At 41.6% G+C, this 26,492-nt stretch overlaps 1 protein-coding gene across 1 annotated transcript in view; it reads left to right on the top strand.

Annotated features, from left to right (window-relative positions):
- ACADVL (acyl-CoA dehydrogenase very long chain) overlaps positions 1 to 26,492 on the top strand; it is a 215,595-nt gene that overhangs the window by 172,042 nt on the left and 17,061 nt on the right. Inside the window, exons 14-15 of the mRNA XM_088461850.1 lie at positions 7,708 to 7,809; positions 7,936 to 8,033. Coding sequence (XP_088317976.1) covers positions 7,708 to 7,809; positions 7,936 to 8,033 — 200 coding nt within the window. The remainder of the gene's footprint in view (positions 1 to 7,707; positions 7,810 to 7,935; positions 8,034 to 26,492) is intronic.

The raw sequence follows: 26,492 nt of genomic DNA, 5'->3' as shown, positions 1-26,492 counted from the left end.
CTAATAGCAGGCTCCTCCCGGCTGTACAGCGCGCCTTTCCACCGCGGTCTGGCTAGGCTGTGGCAGCTCTCCTCCGGATCCGTCCCCTCAGAGGTCTTCGGCGGCCATTTCTCCTGGCTGAGTCGCAGATCACACAGGTGGTGCGGAGCCGGTCCCCCTACATACCTCTCCTCCTGGAAGTGGTCAGTGTATGTAGCACTATAGCCTACCAGGCACTAAGTCTGTGTAGTTGATGATTAGTAGTGCCAGTAAGTGCAGGTGTTATTATTATTCTGCACTGTATGTGACTTTATGCTAGCACTGTCTGTCTGAGTCTCACTTTCTTCTGTCAGCCATTTTACTTTCCCTGTGTCTTTTTCTCACTGAGCCCTAATACAAGCATTGGCAGGGTGTAGCCTCCCAGTCACATACAGTATATACTGGTATCCTCCTCCTCACCATGTCTGGTAGTGAGAGTGATGGGTCACATACAGGATACTGGTATCCTCCTCACCATGTCTGGTAGTGAGAGTGATGGGTCACATACAGTATACTGGTATCCTCCTCACCATGTCTGGTAGTGAGAGTGATGGGTCACATACAGTATACTGGTATCCTCTCCACCATGTCCGGTAGTGAGGGTGATGGGTCACATACAGTATACTGGTATCCTCTCCCCCATGTCCGGTAGTGAGGGTGATGGGTCACATACAGTATACTGGTATCCTCTCCCCCATGTCCGGTAGTGAGGGTGATGGGTCACATACAGTATACTGGTATCCTTTCCACCATGTCTGGTAGTGAGGGTGATGGGTCACATATAGTATACTGGTATCCTCTCCCCCATGTCTGGTAGTGAGGGTGATGGGTCACATACAGTATACTGGTATCCTCTCCCCCATGTCTGGTAGTGAGGGTGATGGGTTACATACAGTGTACTGGTATCCTCTCCCCCATGTCCGGTAGTGAGGGTGATGGGTCACATACAGTATACTGGTATCCTCTTCTCCATGTATGGTAGTGAGAGTGATGGGTCACATACAGTATACTGGTATCCTTTCCACCATGTCTGGTAGTGAGGGTGATGGGTCACATACAGTATACTGGTATCCTCCTCACCATGTCTGGTAGTGAGGGTGATGGGTCACATACAGTATACTGGTACCCTTTCCACCGTGTCTGGTAGTGAGAGTGGTGGGTCACATACAGTATACTGGTATCCTCCTCACCATGTCTGGTAGTGAGGGTGATAGGTCACATACAGTATACTGGTATCCTCTCCCCCATGTCCGGTAGTGAGGGTGATGGGTCACATACAGTATACTGGTATCCTCCTCTCCATGTCTGGTAGTGAGGGTGATGGGTCACATACAGTATACTGGTATCCTCCTCTCCATGTCTGGTAGTGAGGGTGATGGGTCACATACAGTATACTGGTATCCTCCTCACCATGTCTGGTAGTGAGAGTGATGGGTCACATACAGTATACTGGTATCCTTTCCACCGTGTCTGGTAGTGAGAGTGGTGGGTCACATACAGTATACTGGTATCCTCCTCACCATGTCTGGTAGTGAGGGTGATGGGTCACATACAGTATGCTGGTATCCTCCTCACCATATCTGGTAGTGAGAATGATGGGTCACATACAGTATACTGGTATCCTTTCCACCATGTCTGGTAGTGAGAGTGGTGGATCAAATACAGTATACTGGTATCCTTTCCACCATGTCTGGTAGTGAGAGTGATGGGTCACATACAGTATGCTGGTATCCTCCTCACCATGTCTGGTAGTGAGAATGATGGGTCACATACAGTATGCTGGTATCCTCCTCACCATGTCTGTTAGTGAGAGTGGTGGGTCACATACAGTATACTGGTATCCTCCTCACCATATCTGGTAGTGAGAATGATGGGTCACATACAGTATACTGGTATCCTCCTCACCATATCTGGTAGTGAGAGTGATATGCCAATATGCCAAATTTGGCTCCCGCCTGGCTGTTATGTAAAAAGTGTACATCGGAATTGGGGTTGGGAGACATGGTACTGGAGGGATTATATTTGAGGTGCTATGCTCCTCCAGGTCCCTCTACGGTCTCTGCCACTCCGCAGGAACCCCGCTTGGCGTGCTTTGCATTAGCACTTACGGCCATTGCAGGACGTTTAGCTGTCCCTCCTGTGTTTTCCCCGCCAGCGTTCACACAGCAGCAGCTTCTGCCCTCTCAGAGCCTGCTTCCGCAGACTGCACCAATGCAGGAGTTATCCCCATGTGGGTTAATACGATTACCACTGCGTTACAAAGTGTGGCTGAGGTGTGGCAGGGGGAGGCATCCCAAAGTAGACCGGCTAAAAGATTTTTGCTGTCGTCTCAATCTTCTCTGTATGATGACCAAGGTAGAGACCAAATTAAAAATATATATTCTGGGTCTGATACAAGCTGTCCGGGCAGCCTTGGTCGTAGAGGAGGACGAACCTCCAGCACCGAAGTCCAAGCATGCATATTTCAAGGATATAAAGGCGACCGCAGCTATATACCTTTGTCTGACCAGCTGGTGGACCACCTGGAAGTGGCTTGGAAAACACCTGGAAAGCGTTACCAGCCGCAGAAGCGTCTGACCTATACTTACCCTTTTGCCGAGGACTATTTTACTAAATGGGAATCTTCACCGGCAGTGGATTCCCATGTAACGCGCTTGGTTAAAAGCGCGACACTCCCAATGCCTTCCATGTCATTCCTGCAGGATACTACAGATAGGAAGGTGGAGGTTTGCCTGAAATCCATTTACTCCCTTTCAGGTGCTGCGTGCAGACAGGCCATGGCTATCTGCTGGGTGGCTCGGGCTATGGAATGTTGGGCAAACACCCTGGAAGTCTTTTGTCTTCGGACGCTACTAGGGAGCAGTTGAATCTTGTGGGTAACCTCCGGGATTCATCTACCTATATTAACGAGGCTACCTTGGATGTCAGCTTGTTGAATGCCAGGTTTTCCACTGTGGCCATTGCAGCTCGCCGCTTTCTGTGGCTTCGCTCTTGGAGGGCAGATGCGGACTCCAAAAAGGGGCTAGTGTGTTTACCTTATAACGGTAAAGGCCTGTCTGGCTCTGATTTGGACAAAATTGTGGGTACATTGGCAGCGGCTAAGTCGGCTTGTCTGCCTTCTGCTCCTGCTCCCTCGGGGTCTCTGACTTTGTCCTTTCGGACTTATCGGGCCCCAGGTAAGGTTAAAGCTCAGTCCTTTCCAAAGGTAGTTAATCACCAAGAAAACTACCAAGCCCAAGAAACAGGCTTGGAGTTCGAGATGTCCGGCTGCTAAGCCTGACACAAGCCCTCTGTCTGAAGGTGCGAGCCTCCCCCTGAGGTATCCCAGGGTGGGATGCCGATGACGTCAAGTTCGCCCAATGCTGGTGTCAGACCACCACAGACACCTGAGTGAAAGAAGTGGTCTCTCAGGGATATTCAGGATGCATACCTGCATATCCCGATTGTTTCGGCTCACCAGCGTTTTCTCAGGCTTGCTATACAGCAACAACATTTCCAGTTTCGGGCTCTGCCATTTGGCCTCTCTACTGCACCTCGGGTGTTTACTAAAATTATGGCAGTAATGGCAGCCCATCTGCGGCTGCAAGGGGTCCGCCTGTTACCACACCTGGACGACCTCTTACTGTTAGCAGGGTCTCCAGAGGTACTTCACCACCACCTACAGCTGACAATATCTTTGCTACAGATGGACGGGTGGTTGATCAATTGGAAGACGTCCTCCCTGATCCCGTCTCAAAGGATGCTCCATCTGGGGGCTCTTTTGGATTCACAACAGCAGAGGATTTTTCTGACCGCAGACAAGATCTCCACTTTGCAGGAGCAAGTGCGCAGATGCCTCCACAGTCGCCGAATGTCCATACATTCAGCAATGCAGTTACTGGGCTCCATGGTGTCAACGTTTGACATGGTAGAATATGCCCAGTTTAATTCCCGGCCTCTGCAGAAATTTATACTCTCCAGGTGGGACGGTTTACCCCATCGAATAAGGTCACAAACGATGGTGCTCTCTCTGGAGGTGCGTCTGTCTCTGACTTGGTGGCTGCAGTCGGTCCACCTCACCAGGGGCGCCCCTTTTGGATCCTGGACTGGGTCCTTCTGATGACGGACGTCAGTCTCCGGGGTTGGGGTGCAGTGACAGGTCCACACTTCTTTCAGGGACGGTGGACAGCAGAGGAGTCTGCTCTACCAATCAACATATTGGAACTTTGGGCAGTCTTCAGGGCCCTGATCTTCAGAGTCTCTCCATCGACACTCTGTTGCTGTTGCCTCAACATCCGAACCTGTTGTCTCAAGGTCCTTGCCTTTACCCAGACCTGGGTTGTCTGTCTTTGACGGCATGGCTCTTGAGACATCCCTCCTAAGGTCCAAGGGTCTTCCCAGCTCTGTGGTTAACACCATGCTCAGAGCAAAAAAACCTGCCTCTGCCAGGATTTACCATAGGGTATGGCATACCTACTTTGAATGGTGTCATCCCAGAGGTTACGACCCCGAGGTGTTTTGGATATCCAGAGTTTTTGTTTTCCTGCAGGCGGGTTTGGACCTTGGTCTCTGCCTTGCTTCACTGAAGGTGCATGACTGCCCTTTCAGTGTGGTTCCAGCGAAGGATCGCTTCTCTTCCTGATATCCGCACATTCCTACAGGGGGTCCTTCGCATTCCGCCTCCGTTTGTCCATCTTGTGGCGCCTTGGGATTTGGCTGTGGTTCTTAGGGCCCTCCGTTTGAACCCCTGGACTCTGTGGATTTCAAATGGATTACTGCTAAGACAGTTTTTCTTCTGGCTATTGCATCTGCCAGACGGGTGTCAGATTTGGGGCTCTCTCGTTCCCCATTTCTGGTTTTTCACCAGGACAGGGCGATGCTTCAGACTCGCCCTGGTTTCCTTCCTAAGGTGGTCTCTAGTTTCCACATTAATGAGGAAATTATTGAGCCGCCTTTTAATTCCCCAGACCTCTCGGCAGGTGAGGCCTCATTGGATGTGCTACGTGCCCTCAGGATTTATGTGGACCGTACCAGTTCCCTTCGGAAGTCAGACTTCTTGTTTGTCCTTTTATGGTTTCCACAAAAAGGGTTGGCCAGCCAATAAGCAAACTTTGGCTAGATGGCTTTGCATGACGATCTCTGAGGCTTACACTCATGAGGGCCCTCCTCTGCCACCCTCTGTTACCGCTCATTCTACTTGGTCTGTGGGTCCTTCGTGGGCAGCTCACCGTGGCACCTCGGCTGTTCAGCTTTGTAAGGCGGCCATGTGGTCTTCTGTCCACACCTTTCTAAGGTATTATGCATTTGATACCTTTGCCTCTCAGGATGCTTCCTTCGGGTGGCGGAATCTCCTCTCTGCACAGGAGCGTCCCCACCCTTGACAGTACTGCTTTGGGACATCCCCAAGGTCACCCTGTGGACCCCTATTGACCCTGAAGTAGAAAATGAGAGATTTACCTTTGTTATCTCTCTTTCTACGAAGTCCATAGGGTCCACAGGGCACCCACCCTGACGCACCTGTGCTTCAGATGGGCTTTGCTCTGGTCACCAGTTTTCTGTCTCCTTATATGTGAGAATGTGATTCTTGTGTGTTCCAGACGTTCTTCTCTCTCTTTTATCCTCCTCCGGCCTTTGGCTTGCTACGAAACTGAGGTGCCTCTGGCCCGGGGGTGGGGTATAGAGGGAGACCCAAGTGCATCCCGGGAGAAAAATTTACTGCGTAAGGTGCCCGGATGACTCTGCATCACCTATACCCCAAGGTCACCCTGTTCTTACCATATCGCTCATTATTCCTCTCAATCCCATCTATGTTCTTCCCAACCCTAATCCTCCATTCCAGATATTCCTCACTCCAAACCCTCCATCTCTCCTCATACCCTCATTATTCCTCTCATCCCCATCTTTGTTCTCCACAACCCCAATACTCCATTCCAGGCTTTCCTAACTCCATCTTCAGGATCTTTGAAGGAACAAATGATATCCAAACCCTCCTCCATCTCTCTTCATTCCCACATTATTCCTCTCATCCCCTTCTGTGTTCTATCCAACCCCAATCCTCCATTCCAGGCTTTCCTCACTCCAAACCTTTCCTCACTCCAAACCCTCCTCCATCTCTCCTCATTCCCACATTATTCCTCTCATCCCCATCTGTGTTCATCACAACCCCAATCCTCCATTTCATGCTTTCCTCACTCCAAACCCCTCCATCTCTCCTCATTCCCTCATTATTCCTCTCATCCCCATCTGTGTTCTCCCCAACCCCAATCCTCCATTCCAGGCTTTCCTCGCTCCAAACCTTCCTCCATCTCTCGTCATTCACTCATTATTCCTCTCATCCCCATCTTTGTTCTCCCTAACCCCAATACTCCATTCCAGGCTTTCCTCACTCCAAACCCTCCTCCATCTCTCCTCATTCCTACATTATTCCTCTCATCCCCATCTGTGTTCATCACAACCCCAATCGTCCATTTCATGCTTTCCTCACTCCATCTTCAGAATCTTTGAAGGAACAAATGATATCCAAACCCTCCTCCATCTCTCTTCATTCCCTTATTATTCCTCTCATCCCCATCTGTGTTCATCACAACCCCAATCCTCCATTCCAGGCTTTTCTCACTCCAAACCCTCCTCCATCTCTCGTCATTCCCTCATTATTCCTCTCATCCCCATCTGTGTTCTATCCAACCCCAATCCTCCATTCCAGGCTTTCCTCACTCCAAACCCTCTTCCATCTCTCCTCATTCCCTCATTATTCCTCTTATCCCCATCTGTGTTCTCTCCAACCCCAATCCTCCATTTCATGCTTTCCTCACTCCAAACCTTCCTCCATCTCTTCTCATTCCCTCATTATTCCTCTCATCCCCATATGTGTTCTTCACAACCCCAGTCCTCCATTTCATGCTTTCCTCACTCCAAACCTTTCCTCACTCCAAACCCTCCTCCATCTCTCCTCATTCCCACATTATTCCTCTCATCCCCATCTAAGTTCTCCCAAACCCCAATCCTCCATTCCAGGCTTTCCTTGCTCCAAACCTTCCTCCATCTCTCCTCATTCCCTCATTATTCCTCTCATCCCCATCTGTGTTCTCCCCAATCCTCCATTCCAGGCTTTCCTCACTCCAAACTCTCCTCCATCTCCCGTCATTTCCTCATTATTCCTCTCATCTCCATCTGTTTTCTCTCCAACCCCAATCCTCCATTCCAGGCTTTCCTCACTCCAAACCTTCTTCCATCTCTCCTCATCCCCATCTTTGTTCTCCCCAACCCCAATACTCCTTTCCAGGCTTTCCTCACTCCATCTTCAGAATCTTTGAAGGAACAAATGATATCCAAACCCTCCTCCATCTCTCCTCATTCTCTCATTATTCCTCTCATCCCCATCTGTGTTCTTCTCAACCCCAATCCTCCATTCCATGCTTTCCTCGCTCCATATCCTCCATCTCTCCTCATTTTTCCTCTCATCCCCATCTGTGTTCTCCCCAACTCAACACTACCCAGGAGGTGCCACAGCAGCGTGTCCCCACAAACCTAGTGTGTGTGCCAGTGATAGGAGCCTGGTGGTGGCAGTGAGAGACCCTCTTACTACGCAGTGGGAGGAGTCAGTAACTGGCGGTTACTGATGGTTAGATGGGAATCCTTAGGATTGGTGTATTATATATCTTTGTGTGTCCATGGCTATGGCTGATTAGTCATGTCTTATTATGTGGCCAGGATGGGGGTGTTGAACGAGTTCTCCGAGATCTACGAATCTTCAGGATCTTTGAAGGAACAAATGATATCCTGAGACTCTTCGTGTCCCTCCATGGACTGCAGGTACCAATCCCTCTCCTCCGCTCGAAAGAGTCTTTATACCAGAGAGAGGAAGAATATTGCACTTGTGTGGTTACACACCCAGCAGCGGCAATGTGACAAGTAACACTCACACTCTTCTCTATGCAGAGCGCGGGGAAAGAGCTGAAAGTTTTGCAGAAGGCAATAAGTCGGCCGCTGAGCAACACACCTTTGCTTGTAGTGGAGGGGATGAGGAGAGTCCGCAGGTGAGTGAGGGGTGGGTACCAGGGCATGAGGAGAGCATGGACAGGGAGTACAGGGGATGATGTGTGTTTAGAGGGAAGCCTGGCACGAGGAGAGCATGGAGGTGGGAGGAGTACAGGAAGGAAGGAGAGCATGGAGGTGGGGATTACAGGGGATGACGTGTGTGGAGGGGGGGGCAGAGCATGCGGAGAGCATGGAGGTGGGGAAGTACAGGCAGGAAGGAGAAGTGACTGTAACTAGGTCTCCTCGTTGCGGCCGAACCCAGGTTTGGCTAGACCTGAACGGAATCTAACTCACTTGGTGGTTTTCTCCAGTGACCCCTCCAATTGGGATTTGGCTTTCGCTGCACCAAGTGAGCAGGTCGCGCCCTTTTGGACAGGTACCTGGGAATGGCAGAAGACTGGAAACTATATTTAATTAAATAAATGCTAGAACCCTGTTAGAGATCCTAAACACAGGCTTGCTAGAGAATAATGGAATGTACTGGTAATTACTAGAAATCCAGGTGCTGATTTGCACAGAGAAATGTGGACTCAGGCATATACTGGGAATTGTTACATATGCAGGTGCTGACAGAAAAACACAGAGAGATGTGGACACAGGCATATACTGGGGATTGCTAGATATGCAGGTGCTCATTTGCACAGACAAACAGAGCAGAGTGGACACATACATATACTGAGAATGCTAAGAGATGCATCTGGGAGCTAATCAGCAATAGCAGGTAATCTGACTCCTCAGTAACACAGGGAAAAAGAATATAACAAGACACACAGGCATAGAAACACAAAAGACAGGAGCACTGGGAGAGAACTAAGTCTCAGACTGAAAGTAGCATGGAAGCCGCCAATGCAGGAACTCAAGAGAACTGTGAGTAGGCTGAAGCAACACTCTGAAGGGAAACCACAGAGCAACACTGGTGAGAAACATAGTCACTGGAACAGCGAAGTTGAACAGCAGTTTCCTGTTCCTGGAGTCAGACTTACATACCCCTGGGTAGCTGATCATTGGATCAGAGGAGCAGCTGAGTAACCACAGGACTACCATTGGGAGAGACAAGTCAGGTGATATGAGCCAACTTGGCTGCGCCCATCCCCAGGAAACCAGGACACACACAAGGAAGCCCTAGCGTACCCCAGGGAGAATACTCAGTTACCACTCACCTCCACTCCCAGTGTCTGGACACATAAGCCCAAGGACGCCAGCACAGAGGTGAGTAGCGGCTGATCCCAGGCCGCATCCTGACAGGTGGGAGGAGGGAGAGTACAGGGGATGACGTGTGTGGGAGGATATAAGGAGAGCATGGAGGTGAGATGGGGCAGGTTAGGTGGATGGAGAAGTCCTGAAATTATAGGATAAATATTTAATGATTCATCATTTGACTGTAATGTGCATTAGGGATGACTGTAATGTGCATTAGGGATGACTGTAATGTGCATTAGGGATGACTGTAATGTGCATTAGGGATGATTGTAATGTGTAATGTACATAAGGGATGACTGTAATGTGCATTAGGGATGACTGTAATGTGCATTAGGGATGACTGTAATGTGCATTAGGGATGACTGTAATGTGCATTAGGGATGACTGTAATGTGCATTAGGGATGACTGTAATGTGCATTAGGGATGACTGTAATATGCATTAGGGATGACTGTAATGTACATAAGGGATGAATAATGTACATAAGGGATGACTGTAATGTGCATTAGGGATGACTGTAATGTGCATTAGGGATGACTGTAATGTGCATAAGGGATGAATAATGTACCTAAGGGATGACTGTAATGTGCATTAGGGATGACTGTAATGTGCATTAGGGATGACTAATGTACATAAGGGATGACTAATGTGCATTAGGAATGACTAATGTGCATAAGGGATGACTGTATTGTACATTAGGGATGAATAATGTGCATAAGGGATGACTGTAATGTGCATTAGGGATGACTGTAATGTGCATTAGGGATGACTGTAATGTGCATTAGGGATGACTGTAATGTGTAATGTACATAAGGGATGACTGTAATGTGCATTAGGGATGACTGTAATGTGCATTAGGGATGACTGTAATGTGCATTAGGGATGACTAATGTGCATTAGGGATGACTGTAATGTGCATTAGGGATGACTGTAATGTGCATTAGGGATGACTGTAATGTGCATTAGGGATGACTGTAATGTACATAAGGGATGACTGTAATGTGCATTAAGGATGACTGTAATATTATTTATTTATTATTTATTACCAGTTATTTATATAGCGCACACATATTCCGCAGCGCTTTACAGAGAATAGTTGGCCATTCACATCAGTCCCTGCCCCAGTGGAGCTTACAATCTATGTTCCCTATCACATGCTCACACACATACACACTAGGGTTAAGTTAATGTTTGGTGCCAATTAACCTGCCAGTATATTTTTGGAGTGTGGGAGGAAACCGGAGTACCCGGAGGAAACCCACGCAAGCACAGGGAGAATATACAAACTCCACACAGTTAGGGCCGCGGTGGGAATCGAACCCACGACCTCAGTGCTGTGAGGCAGTAACGCTAACCATTACACCGTCTGTATGCATTAGGGATGACTGTAATGTGCATTAGGGATGACTAATGTACATAAGGGATGACTAATGTACATAAGGGATGAATAATGTACATAAGGGATGACTGTATTGTACATAAGGGATGACTGTATTGTACATAAGGGATGACTGTATTGTACATAATGGATGACTGTAATGTACATAAGGGATGAATAATGTACCTAAGGGATGACTGTAATGTGCATTAGGGATGACTGTAATGTGTATTAGGGATGACTGTAATGTACCTAAGGGATGACTGTAATGTGCATTAGGGATGACTGTAATATGCATTAGCGATGACTGTAATGTGCATTAGGGATGACTAATGTACATAAGGGATGACTAATGTGCATTAGGAATGACTAATGTGCATTAGGAATGACTAATGTGCATTAGGAATGACTAATGTGCATTAGGAATGACTAATGTGCATAAGGGATGACTGTATTGTACATTAGGGATGACTGTAATGTGCATTAGGGATGACTGTAATGTGCATTAGGGATGACTGTAATGTGCATTAGGGATGACTGTAATGTGCATTAGGGATGACTGTAATGTGCATTAGGGATGACTAATGAACATAAGGGATGACTGTAATGTACAGTAGGGATGACTAATGTACAGTAGGGATGACTAATGTACAGTAGGGATGACTGTAATGTACATTAGGGATGACTGTAATGTACATAAGAGATGAATAATGTGCATAAGGGATGACTGTAATGTGCATTAGGGATGACTGTAATGTACATAAGGGATGACTGTAATGTACATAAGGGATGACTAATGAACATAACTGATGACTGTAATGTACATAAGGGATGACTAATGTACATATGGGATGACTGTAATGTACATAAGGGATGACTGTATTGTACATAAGGGATGACTAATGTACATAAGGGATGAATAATGTGCATAAGGGATGACTGTAATGTACATAAGGGATGACTGTAATGTACATAAGGGATGACTAATGAACATAAGGGATGACTGTAATGTACATAAGGGATGACTGTATTGTACATAAGGGATGACTAATGTACATAAGGGATGACTGTAATGTACATAAGAGATGAATAATGTGCATAAGGGATGACTGTATTGTACATAAGGGATGACTAATGTACATAAGGGATGACTGTAATGTACATAAGGGATGACTAATGTACATAAGGGATGACTGTATTGTACATAAGGGATGACTGTAATGTGCATTAGGGATGACTAATGTACATAAGGGATGACTGTAATGTACATAAGGGATGACTGTAATGTGCATTTGGGATGACTGTAATGTGCATTAGGGATGACTGTAATGTACATAAGGGATGACTAATGTACATAAGGGGTGACTGTAATATGCATAAGGGATGACTGTAATGTACATAAGGGATGACTAATGTACATAAGGGATGACTGTAATGTACATAAGAGTTAATAATGTGCATAAGGGATGACTAATGTACATAAGGGATGACTGTATTGTACATAAGGGATGACTGTAATGTGCATTAGGGATGACTAATGTACATAAGGGATGACTGTAATGTACATAAGGGATGACTAATGTACATAAGGGATGACTGTAATGTACATAAGAGATGACTGTAATGTACATAAGGGATGACTAACGTGCATTAGGGATGACTGTATTGTACATAAGGGATGACTGTAATGTACATAAGGGATGACTAATGTACATAAGGGATGACTATTGTGCATAAGGGATGACTAATGTACATAAGGGATGACTAATGTACATAAGGGATGACTGTATTGTACATAAGGGATGAATAATGTGCATAAGGGATGACTGTAATGTACATTAGGGATAACTGTAATGTACATAAGGGATGACTGTAATGTGCATAAGGGATGACTAATGTGCATAAGGGATGACTGTAATGTACATAAGGGATGACTGTATTGTGCATAAGGGATGACTGTATTGTGCATAAGGGATGACTAACGTGCATTAGGGATGACTGTAATGTACATAAGGGATGACTGTAATGTACATAAGGGATGACTAATGTGCATAAGGGATGACTGTATTGTACATAAGGGATGAATAATGTGCATAAGGGATGACTGTAATATACATAAGGGATGACTGTAATGTACATAAGGGATGACTGTAATGTACATAAGGGATGACTAATGAACATAAGGGATGACTGTAATGTACATAAGGGATGACTGTATTGTACATAAGGGATGACTAATGTACATAAGGGATGACTGTAATGTACATAAGGGATGACTGTAATGTACATAAGAGATGAATAATGTGCATAAGGGATGACTAATGTACATAAGGGATGACTGTATTGTACATAAGGGATGACTAATGTACATAAGGGATGACTGTAATGTACATAAGGGATGACTAATGTACATAAGGGATGACTAATGTACATAAGGGATGACTGTATTGTACATAAGGGATGACTGTAATGTGCATTAGGGATGACTAATGTACATAAGGGATGACTGTAATGTACATAAGGGATGACTGTAATGTGCATTAGGGATGACTGTAATGTGCATTAGGGATGACTGTAATATGCATAAGGGATGACTGTAATGTACATAAGGGATGACTAATGTACATAAGGGATGACTGTAATTTGCATAATGGATGACTGTAATGTACATAAGGGATGACTAATGTACATAAGGGATGACTGTAATGTACATAAGAGATGAATAATGTGCATAAGGGTTGAGTAATGTACATAAGGGATGACTGTATTGTACATAAGGGATGACTGTAATGTGCATTAGGGATGACTAATGTACATAAGGGATGACTGTAATATGCATTAGGGATGACTGTAATATGCATAAGGGATGACTGTAATGTACATAAGGGATGACTAATGTACATAAGGGATGACTGTAATGTACATAAGAGATGACTGTAATGTACATAAGGGATGACTAACGTGCATTAGGGATGACTGTATTGTACATAAGGGATGACTGTAATGTACATAAGGGATGACTAATGTACATAAGGGATGACTATTGTGCATAAGGGATGACTAATGTACATAAGGGATGACTAATGTACATAAGGGATGACTAATGTACATAAGGGATGACTGTAATGTACATTAGGGATAACTGTAATGTACATAAGGGATGACTATAATGTGCATAAGGGATGACTAATGTGCATAAGGGATGACTGTAATGTACATAAGGGATGACTGTATTGTGCATAAGGGATGACTGTATTGTGCATAAGGGATGACTAACGTGCATTAGGGATGACTAACGTGCATTAGGGATGACTGTAATGTACATAAGGGATGACTGTAATGTACATAAGGGATGACTAATGTACATAAGGGATGACTATTGTGCATAAGGGATGACTAATGTACATAAGGGATGACTAATGTACATAAGGGATGACTAATGTACATTAGGGATGACTGTAATGTGCATTAGGGATGACTGTATTGTGCATAAGGGATGACTGTATTGTACATAAGGGATGACTGTATTGTACATAAGGGATGACTGTAATGTACATAAGGGATGACTGTATTGTACATAAGGGATGACTGTAATGTACATAAGAGATGACTGTAATGTACATAAGGGATGACTAACGTGCATTAGGGATGACTGTAATGTACATAAGGGATGACTGTAATGTACATAATGGATGACTAATGTACATAAGGGATGACTATTGTGCATAAGGGATGACTAATGTACATAAGGGATGACTGTATTGTACATAAGGGATGAATAATGTGCATAATGTACATTAGGGATGACTGTATTGTACATAAGGGATGACTAATGTACATAAGGGATGACTGTAATGTACATAAGGGATGAATAATGTGCATAAGGGATGACTGTAATGTTCATAAGGGATGACTGTAATGTACATAAGGGATGACTGTAATGTACATAAGGGATGAATAATGTGCATAAGGGATGACTGTAATGTACATAAGGGATGACTGTAATGTACATAAGGGATGACTAATGAACATAAGGGATGACTAATGAACATAAGGGATGACTAATGAACATAAGGGATGACTGTAATGTACATTAGGCATGACTGTAATGTACATTAGGGATGACTGTAATGTACATAAGGGATGACTGTAATGTACATAAGAGATGACTGTAATGTACATAAGGGATGAATAATTTGCATAAGCGATGACTGTAATGTACATAAGGGATGACTGTAATGTACATAAGGGATGACTAATGGACATAAGGGATGACTAATGGACATAAGGGATGACTGTAATGTACATTAGGGATGACTGTAATGTGCATTAGGGATGACTGTATTGTGCATAAGGGATGACTGTATTGTACATAAGAGATGAATAATGTGCATAAGGGATGACTAATGTACATAAGGGATGACTGTAATGTACATAAGGGATGACTAATGTACATAAGGGATGACTATTGTGCATAAGGGATGACTAATGTACATAAGGGATGACTAATGTACATAAGGGATGACTGTATTGTACATAAGGGATGAATAATGTGCATAAGGGATGACTGTAATGTACATTAGGGATAACTGTAATTTACATAAGGGATGACTGTAATGTGCATAAGGGATGACTGTAATGTACATAAGGGATGACTGTATTGTGCATAAGGGATGACTGTATTGTGCATAAGGGATGACTAACGTGCATTAGGGATGACTGTAATGTACATAAGGGATGAACAATGTGCATAAGGGATGACTGTAATGTACATAAGGGATGACTGTATTGTACATAAGGGATGAATAATGTACATAAGGGATGACTGTATTGTACATAAGGGATGACTAATGTACATAAGGGATGACTAATGTACATAAGGGATGACTGTAATGTACATAAGGGATGACTGTAATGTACATAAGAGATGAATAATGTACATAAGGGATGACTGTATTGTACATAAGGGATGACTAATGTACATAAGGGATGACTGTAATGTACATTAGGGATAACTGTAATGTACATAAGGGATGACTATAATGTGCATAAGGGATGACTGTAATGTACATAAGGGATGACTGTATTGTGCATAAGGGATGACTGTATTGTGCATAAGGGATGACTAACGTGCATTAGGGATGACTGTAATGTACATAAGGGATGACTGTAATGTACATAAGGGATGAATAATGTACATAAGGGATGACTGTATTGTACATAAGGGATGACTAATGTACATAAGGGATGACTAATGTACATAAGGGATGACTGTAATGTACATAAGGGATGACTGTAATGTACATAAGAGATGAATAATGTACATAAGGGATGACTGTATTGTACATAAGGGATGACTAATGTACATAAGGGATGACTGTAATGTACATAAGGGATGACTGTATTGTACATAAGGGATGACTGTAATGTGCATTAGGGATGACTGTAATGTACATAAGGGATGACTGTAATGTGCATTAGGGATGACTGTAATGTGCATTAGAGATGACTGTAATATGCATAAGGGATGACTGTAATGTACATAAGGGATAACTAATGTACATAAGGGATGACTGTAATATGCATAAGGGATGACTGTAATGTACATAAGGGATGACTAATGTACATAAGGGATGACTGTAATGTACATAAGAGATGAATAATGTGCATAAGGGATGACTAATGTACATAAGGGATGACTGTATTGTACATAAGGGATGACTGTAATGTGCATTAGGGATGACTAATGTACATAAGGGATGACTGTATTGTACATAAGGGATGACTGTAATGTGCATTAGGGATGACTAATGTACATAAGGGATGACTGTATTGTACATAAGGGATGACTGTATTGTGCATAAGGGATGACTGTATTGTACATAAGGGATGACTGTATTGTACATAAGGGATGACTGTAATGTACATAAGGGATGACTGTATTGTACATAAGGGATGACTGTAATGTACATAAGGGATGACTGTAATGTACATAAGGGATGACTGTAATGTACATAAGAGATGACTGTAATGTACATAAGGGATGACTAACGTGCATTAGGGATGACTGTATTGTACATAAGGGATGACTGGAATGTACATAAGTGATGACTAATGTACATAAGGGATGACTATTGTGCATAAGGGATGACTAATGTACATAAGGGATGACTAATGTACATAAGGGATGACTGTATTGTACATAAGGGATGAATAATGTGCATAAGGGATGACTGTAATGTACATTAGGGATAACTGTAATGTACATAAGGGATGACTATAATGTGCATAAGGGATGACTGTAATGTACATAAGGGATGACTGTATTGTGCATAAGGGATGACTGTATTGTGCATAAGGGATGACTAACGTGCATTAGGGATGACTGTAATGTACATAAGGGATGACTGTAATGTACATAAGGGATGAATAATGTGCATAAGGGATGACTGTAATGTACATAAGGGATGACTAATGTACATAAGGGATGACTGTAATGTACATAAGGGATGACTGTATTGTGCATAAGGGATGACTGTATTGTGCATAAGGGATGACTAACGTGCATTAGGGATGACTGTAATGTACATAAGGGATGACTGTAATGTACATAAGGGATGAATAATGTGCATAAGGGATGACTGTAATGTACATAAGGGATGACTAATGGACATAATGGATGACTGTAATGTACATTAGGGATGACTGTAATGTGCATTAGGGATGACTGTATTGTGCATAAGGGATGACTGTATTGTACATAAGGGATGACTGTATTGTACATAAGGGATGACTGTATTGTACATAAGGGATGACTGTATTGTACATAAGGGATGACTGTAATGTACATAAGGGATGACTGTAATGTACATAAGAGATGACTGTAATGTACATAAGGGATGACTAACGTGCATTAGGGATGACTGTATTGTACATAAGGGATGACTGTAATGTACATAAGGGATGACTAATGTACATAAGGGATGACTATTGTGCATAAGGGATGACTAATGTACATAAGGGATGACTAATGTACATAAGGGATGACTGTATTGTACATAAGGGATGAATAATGTGCATAAGGGATGACTAATGTACATTAGGGATAACTGTAATGTACATAAGGGATGACTGTAATGTGCATAAGGGATGACTAATGTGCATAAGGGATGACTGTAATGTACATAAGGGATGACTGTATTGTGCATAAGGGATGACTGTATTGTGCATAAGGGATGACTAACGTGCATTAGGGATGACTGTAATGTACATAAGGGATGACTGTAATGTACATAAGGGATGAATAATGTGCATAAGTGATGACTGTAATGTACATAAGGGATGACTAATGTGCATAAGGGATGACTGTATTGTACATAAGGGATGAATAATGTGCATAAGGGATGACTGTAATATACATAAGGGATGACTGTAATGTACATAAGGGATGACTGTAATGTACATAAGGGATGACTAATGTACATAAGGGATGACTGTAATGTACATAAGGGATGACTAATGTACATAAGGGATGACTGTATTGTACATAAGGGATGACTGTATTGTACATAAGGGATGACTGTAATGTGCATTAGGGATGACTAATGTACATAAGGGATGACTGTAATGTACATAAGGGATGACTGTAATGTGCATTAGGGATGACTGTAATGTGCATTAGGGATGACTGTAATATGCATAAGGGATGACTGTAATGTACATAAGGGATGACTAATGTACATAAGGGATGACTGTAATTTGCATAATGGATGACTGTAATGTACATAAGGGATGACTAATGTACATAAGGGATGACTGTAATGTACATAAGAGATGAATAATGTGCATAAGGGTTGACTAATGTACATAAGGGATGACTGTAATGTACATAAGGGATAACTAATGTACATAAGGGATGACTGTAATATGCATAAGGGATGACTGTAATGTACATAAGGGATGACTAATGTACATAAGGGATGACTGTAATGTACATAAGAGATGAATAATGTGCATAAGGGATGACTAATGTACATAAGGGATGACTGTATTGTACATAAGGGATGACTGTAATGTGCATTAGGGATGACTAATGTACATAAGGGATGACTGTAATGTGCATTAGGGATGACTAATGTACATAAGGGATGACTGTAATATGCATTAGGGATGACTGTAATATGCATAAGGGATGACTGTAATGTACATAAGGGATGACTAATGTACATAAGGGATGACTGTAATGTACATAAGAGATGACTGTAATGTACATAAGGGATGACTAACGTGCATTAGGGATGACTGTATTGTACATAAGGGATGACTGTAATGTACATAAGGGATGACTAATGTACATAAGGGATGACTATTGTGCATAAGGGATGACTAATGTACATAAGGGATGACTAATGTACATAAGGGATGACTAATGTACATAAGGGATGACTGTAATGTACATTAGGGATAACTGTAATGTACATTAGGGATAACTGTAATGTACATAAGGGATGACTATAATGTGCATAAGGGATGACTATAATGTGCATAAGGGATGACTGTAATGTACATAAGGGATGACTGTATTGTGCATAAGGGATGACTGTATTGTGCATAAGGGATGACTAACGTGCATTAGGGATGACTAACGTGCATTAGGGATGACTGTAATGTACATAAGGGATGAATAATGTGCATAAGGGATGACTGTAATGTACATAAGGGATGACTAATGGACATAAGGGATGACTGTAATGTACATTAGGGATGACTGTAATGTGCATTAGGGATGACTGTATTGTGCATAAGGGATGACTGTATTGTACATAAGGGATGACTGTATTGTACATAAGGGATGACTGTATTGTACATAAGGGATGACTGTAATGTACATAAGGGATGACTGTATTGTACATAAGGGATGACTGTAATGTACATAAGAGATGACTGTAATGTACATAAGGGATGACTAACGTGCATTAGGGATGACTGTAATGTACATAAGGGATGACTGTAATGTACATAAGGGATGACTAATGTACATAAGGGATGACTATTGTGCATAAGGGATGACTAATGTACATAAGGGATGACTGTATTGTACATAAGGGATGAATAATGTGCATAAGGGATGACTGTAATGTACATAAGGGATGACTGTAATGTACATAAGGGATGACTGTATTGTACATAAGGGATGACTGTAATGTACATAAGGGATGACTGTATTGTGCATAAGGGATGACTGTATTGTGCATAAGGGATGACTAACGTGCATTAGGGATGACTGTAATGTACATAAGGGATGACTAATGTACATAAGGGATGACTGTATTGTACATAAGGGATGAATAATGTGCATAATGTACATTAGGGATGACTGTATTGTACATAAGGGATGACTAATGTACATAAGGGATGACTGTAATGTACATAAGGGATGAATAATGTGCATAAGGGATGACTGTAATGTTCATAAGGGATGACTGTAATGTACATAAGAGATGACTGTAATGTACATAAGGGATGACTGTAATGTACATAAGGGATGAATAATGTGCATAAGGGATGACTGTAATGTACATAAGGGATGACTGTAATGTACATAAGGGATGACTAATGAACATAAGGGATGACTGTAATGTACATTAGGCATGACTGTAATGTACATTAGGGATGACTGTAATGTACATAAGGGATGACTGTAATGTACATAAGAGATGACTGTAATGTACCTAAGGGATGAATAATGTGCCTAAGGGATGACTGTAATGTACATAAGGGATGACTGTAATGTACATAAGGGATGACTAATGGACATAAGGGATGACTGTATTGTACATAAGGGATGAATAATGTGCATAAGGGATGACTGTAATGTACATTAGGGATAACTGTAATTTACATAAGGGATGACTGTAATGTGCATAAGGGATGACTGTAATGTACATAAGGGATGACTGTATTGTGCATAAGGGATGACTGTATTGTGCATAAGGGATGACTAACGTGCATTAGGGATGACTGTAATGTACATAAGGGATGACTGTAATGTACATAAGGGATGAACAATGTGCATAAGGGATGACTGTAATGTACATAAGGGATGACTGTATTGTACATAAGGGATGACTAATGTACATAAGGGATGAATAATGTGCATAAGGGATGACTAATGTGCATAAGGGATGACTGTAATGTACATAAGGGATGACTAATGAACATAAGGGATGACTGTAATGTACATAAGGGATGACTGTATTGTACATAAGGGATGACTAATGTACATAAGGGATGACTGTAATGTACATAAGGGATGACTGTAATGTACATAAGAGATGAATAATGTGCATAAGGGATGACTAATGTACATAAGGGATGACTGTATTGTACATAAGGGATGACTAATGTACATAAGGGATGACTGTAATGTACATAAGGGATGACTAATGTACATAAGGGATGACTGTAATGTGCATTAGGGATGACTAATGTACATAAGGGATGACTAATATGCATTAGGGATGACTGTAATATGCATAAGGGATGACTGTAATGTACATAAGGGATGACTGTAATGTACATAAGAGATGACTGTAATGTACATAAGGGATGACTAACGTGCATTAGGGCTGACTGTATTGTACATAAGGGATGACTGGAATGTACATAAGTGATGACTAATGTACATAAGGGATGACTATTGTGCATAAGGGATGACTAATGTACATAAGGGATGACTAATGTACATAAGGGATGACTGTATTGTACATAAGGGATGAATAATGTGCATAAGGGATGACTGTAATGTACATTAGGGATAACTGTAATGTACATAAGGGATGACTATAATGTGCATAAGGGATGACTGTAATGTACATAAGGGATGACTGTATTGTGCATAAGGGATGACTGTATTGTGCATAAGGGATGACTAACGTGCATTAGGGATGACTGTAATGTACATAAGGGATGACTGTAATGTACATAAGGGATGAATAATGTGCATAAGGGATGACTGTAATGTACATAAGGGATGACTAATGGACATAATGGATGACTGTAATGTACATTAGGGATGACTGTAATGTGCATTAGGGATGACTGTATTGTGCATAAGGGATGACTGTATTGTACATAAGGGATGACTGTATTGTACATAAGGGATGACTGTAATGTACATAAGGGATGACTGTATTGTACATAAGGGATGACTGTAATGTACATAAGAGATGACTGTAATGTACATAAGGGATGACTAACGTGCATTAGGGATGACTGTAATGTACATAAGGGATGACTAATGTACATAAGGGATGACTATTGTGCATAAGGGATGACTAATGTACATAAGGGATGACTGTATTGTACATAAGGGATGAATAATGTGCATAAGGGATGACTGTAATGTACATAAGAGATGACTGTAATGTACATAAGGGATGACTGTATTGTACATAAGGGATGACTGTAATGTACATAAGGGATGACTGTATTGTGCATAAGGGATGACTGTATTGTGCATAAGGGATGACTAACGTGCATTAGGGATGACTGTAATGTACATAAGGGATGACTGTATTGTACATAAGGGATGACTGTAATGTACATAAGGGATGACTGTATTGTGCATAAGGGATGACTGTATTGTGCATAAGGGATGACTAACGTGCATTAGGGATGACTGTAATGTACATAAGGGATGACTAATGTACATAAGGGATGACTGTATTGTACATAAGGGATGAATAATGTGCATAATGTACATGAGGGATGACTGTATTGTACATAAGGGATGACTAATGTACATAAGGGATGAATAATGTGCATAAGGGATGACTGTAATGTACATAAGAGATGACTGTAATGTACATAAGGGATGACTGTAATGTACATAAGGGATGAATAATGTGCATAAGGGATGACTGTAATGTACATAAGGGATGACTGTAATGTACATAAGGGATGACTAATGAACATAAGGGATGACTGTAATGTACATTAGGCATGACTGTAATGTACATTAGGGATGACTGTAATGTACATAAGGGATGACTGTAATGTACATAAGAGATGACTGTAATGTACATAAGGGATGAATAATGTGCATAAGGGATGACTAATGGACATAAGGGATGACTGTAATGTACATTAGGGATGACTGTATTGTGCATAAGGGATGACTGTATTGTACATAAGGGATGACTGTATTGTACATAAGGGATGACTGTATTGTACATAAGGGATGACTGTAATGTACATAAGGGATGACTGTATTGTGCATAAGGGATGACTGTATTGTGCATAAGGGATGACTAACGTGCATTAGGGATGACTGTAATGTACATAAGGGATGACTAATGTACATAAGGGATGACTGTATTGTACATAAGGGATGAATAATGTGCATAATGTACATTAGGGATGACTGTATTGTACATAAGGGATGACTGTAATGTACATAAGGGATGAATAATGTGCATAAGGGAAGACTGTAATGTACATAAGGGATGACTGTAATGTACATAAGAGATGACTGTAATGTACATAAGGGATGAATAATGTGCATAAGGGATGACTGTAATGTACATAAGAGATGACTGTAATGTACATAAGGGATGACTGTAATGTACATAAGGGATGAATAATGTGCATAAGGGATGACTAATGTACATAAGGGATGACTGTAATGTACATAAGGGATGACTAATGAACATAAGGGATGACTGTAATGTACATTAGGGATGACTGTAATGTGCATTAGGGATGACTGTATTGTGCATAAGGGATGACTGTATTGTACATAAGGGATGACTGTAATGTACATAAGGGATGACTGTATTGTGCATAAGGGATGACTGTATTGTGCATAAGGGATGACTAACGTGCATTAGGGATGACTGTAATGTACATAAGGGATGACTGTAATGTACATAAGGGATGAATAATGTGCATAAGGGATGACTGTAATGTACATAAGGGATGACTAATGGACATAAGGGATGACTGTAATGTACATTAGGGATGACTGTAATGTGCATTAGGGATGACTGTATTGTGCATAAGGGATGACTGTATTGTACATAAGGGATGACTGTATTGTACATAAGGGATGACTGTAATGTACATAAGGGATGACTGTATTGTACATAAGGGATGACTGTAATGTACATAAGAGATGACTGTAATGTACATAAGGGATGACTAACGTGCATTAGGGATGACTGTAATGTACATAAGGGATGACTGTAATGTACATAAGGGATGACTAATGTACATAAGGGATGACTATTGTGCATAAGGGATGACTGTATTGTACATAAGGGATGAATAATGTGCATAAGGGATGACTGTAATGTACATAAGAGATGACTGTAATGTACATAAGGGATGACTGTATTGTACATAAGGGATGACTGTATTGTACATAAGGGATGACTGTAATGTACATAAGGGATGACTGTATTGTGCATAAGGGATGACTGTATTGTGCATAAGGGATGACTAACGTGCATTAGGGATGACTGTAATGTACATAAGGGAAGACTAATGTACATAAGGGATGACTGTATTGTACATAAGGGATGAATAATGTGCATAATGTACATTAGGGATGACTGTATTGTACATAAGGGATGACTGTAATGTACATAAGGGATGAATAATGTGCATAAGGGATGACTGTAATGTTCATAAGGGATGACTGTAATGTACATAAGAGATGACTGTAATGTACATAAGGGATGACTGTAATGTACATAAGGGATGAATAATGTGCATAAGGGATGACTAATGTACATAAGGGATGACTAATGTACATTAGGGATGACTGTAATGTACATTAGGCATGACTGTAATGTACATTAGGGATGACTGTAATGTACATAAGGGATGACTGTAATGTACATAAGAGATGACTGTAATGTACATAAGGGATGAATAATGTGCATAAGGGATGACTGTAATGTACATAAGGGATGACTAATGGACATAAGGGATGACTGTAATGTAAATTAGGGATGACTGTAATGTGCATTAGGGATGACTGTATTGTGCATAAGGGATGACTGTATTGTGCATAAGGGATGACTAACGTGCATTAGGGATGACTGTAATGTACATAAGGGATGACTGTATTGTACATAAGGGATGACTGTAATGTACATAAGGGATGACTGTATTGTGCATAAGGGATGACTGTATTGTGCATAAGGGATGACTAACGTGCATTAGGGATGACTGTAATGTACATAAGGGATGACTGTATTGTACATAAGGGATGAATAATGTGCATAATGTACATGAGGGATGACTGTATTGTACATAAGGGATGACTAATGTACATAAGGGATGAATAATGTGCATAAGGGATGACTGTAATGTACATAAGGGATGACTGTAATGTACATAAGAGATGACTGTAATGTACATAAGGGATGACTGTAATGTACATAAGGGATGAATAATGTGCATAAGGGATGACTGTAATGTACATAAGGGATGACTGTAATGTACATAAGGGATGACTAATGAACATAAGGGATGACTGTAATGTACATTAGGCATGACTGTAATGTACATTAGGGATGACTGTAATGTACATAAGGGATGACTGTAATGTACATAAGAGATGACTGTAATGTACATAAGGGATGAATAATGTGCATAAGGGATGACTGTAATGTACATAAGGGATGACTAATGGACATAAGGGATGACTGTAATGTACATTAGGGATGACTGTATTGTGCATAAGGGATGACTGTATTGTACATAAGGGATGACTGTATTGTACATAAGGGATGACTGTATTGTACATAAGGGATGACTGTAATGTACATAAGGGATGACTGTATTGTGCATAAGGGATGACTGTATTGTGCATAAGGGATGACTAACGTGCATTAGGGATGACTGTAATGTACATAAGGGATGACTAATGTACATAAGGGATGACTGTATTGTGCATAAGGGATGACTGTATTGTGCATAAGGGATGACTAACGTGCATTAGGGATGACTGTAATGTACATAAGGGATGACTAATGTACATAAGGGATGACTATTGTGCATAAGGGATGACTAATGTACATAAGGGATGACTGTATTGTACATAAGGGATGAATAATGTGCATAAGGGATGACTGTAATGTACATAAGAGATGACTGTAATGTACATAAGGGATGACTAATGTACATAAGGGATGACTATTGTGCATAAGGGATGACTGTATTGTACATAAGGGATGAATAATGTGCATAATGTACATTAGGGATGACTGTATTGTACATAAGGGATGACTGTAATGTACATAAGGGATGAATAATGTGCATAAGGGATGACTGTAATGTACATAAGGGATGACTGTAATGTACATAAGAGATGACTGTAATGTACATAAGGGATGAATAATGTGCATAAGGGATGACTGTAATGTACATAAGAGATGACTGTAATGTACATAAGGGATGACTGTAATGTACATAAGGGATGAATAATGTGCATAAGGGATGACTGTAATGTACATAAGGGATGACTGTAATGTACATAAGGGATGACTAATGAACATAAGGGATGACTGTAATGTACATTAGGGATGACTGTAATGTGCATTAGGGATGACTGTATTGTGCATAAGGGATGACTGTATTGTACATAAGGGATGACTGTAATGTACATAAGGGATGACTGTATTGTGCATAAGGGATGACTGTATTGTGCATAAGGGATGACTAACGTGCATTAGGGATGACTGTAATGTACATAAGGGATGACTGTAATGTACATAAGGGATGAATAATGTGCATAAGGGATGACTGTAATGTACATAAGGGATGACTAATGGACATAAGGGATGACTGTAATGTACATTAGGGATGACTGT

This window comes from Taudactylus pleione, unplaced genomic scaffold (genome assembly GCF_031769625.1).
Source record: "Taudactylus pleione unplaced genomic scaffold, aTauple2 ptg001110l, whole genome shotgun sequence".
Classification (NCBI taxonomy): domain Eukaryota; kingdom Metazoa; phylum Chordata; class Amphibia; order Anura; family Myobatrachidae; genus Taudactylus; species Taudactylus pleione.
Note: the sequence above shows the minus strand (reverse complement) of the source record. Positions and strands in the feature narration are given on the sequence as shown.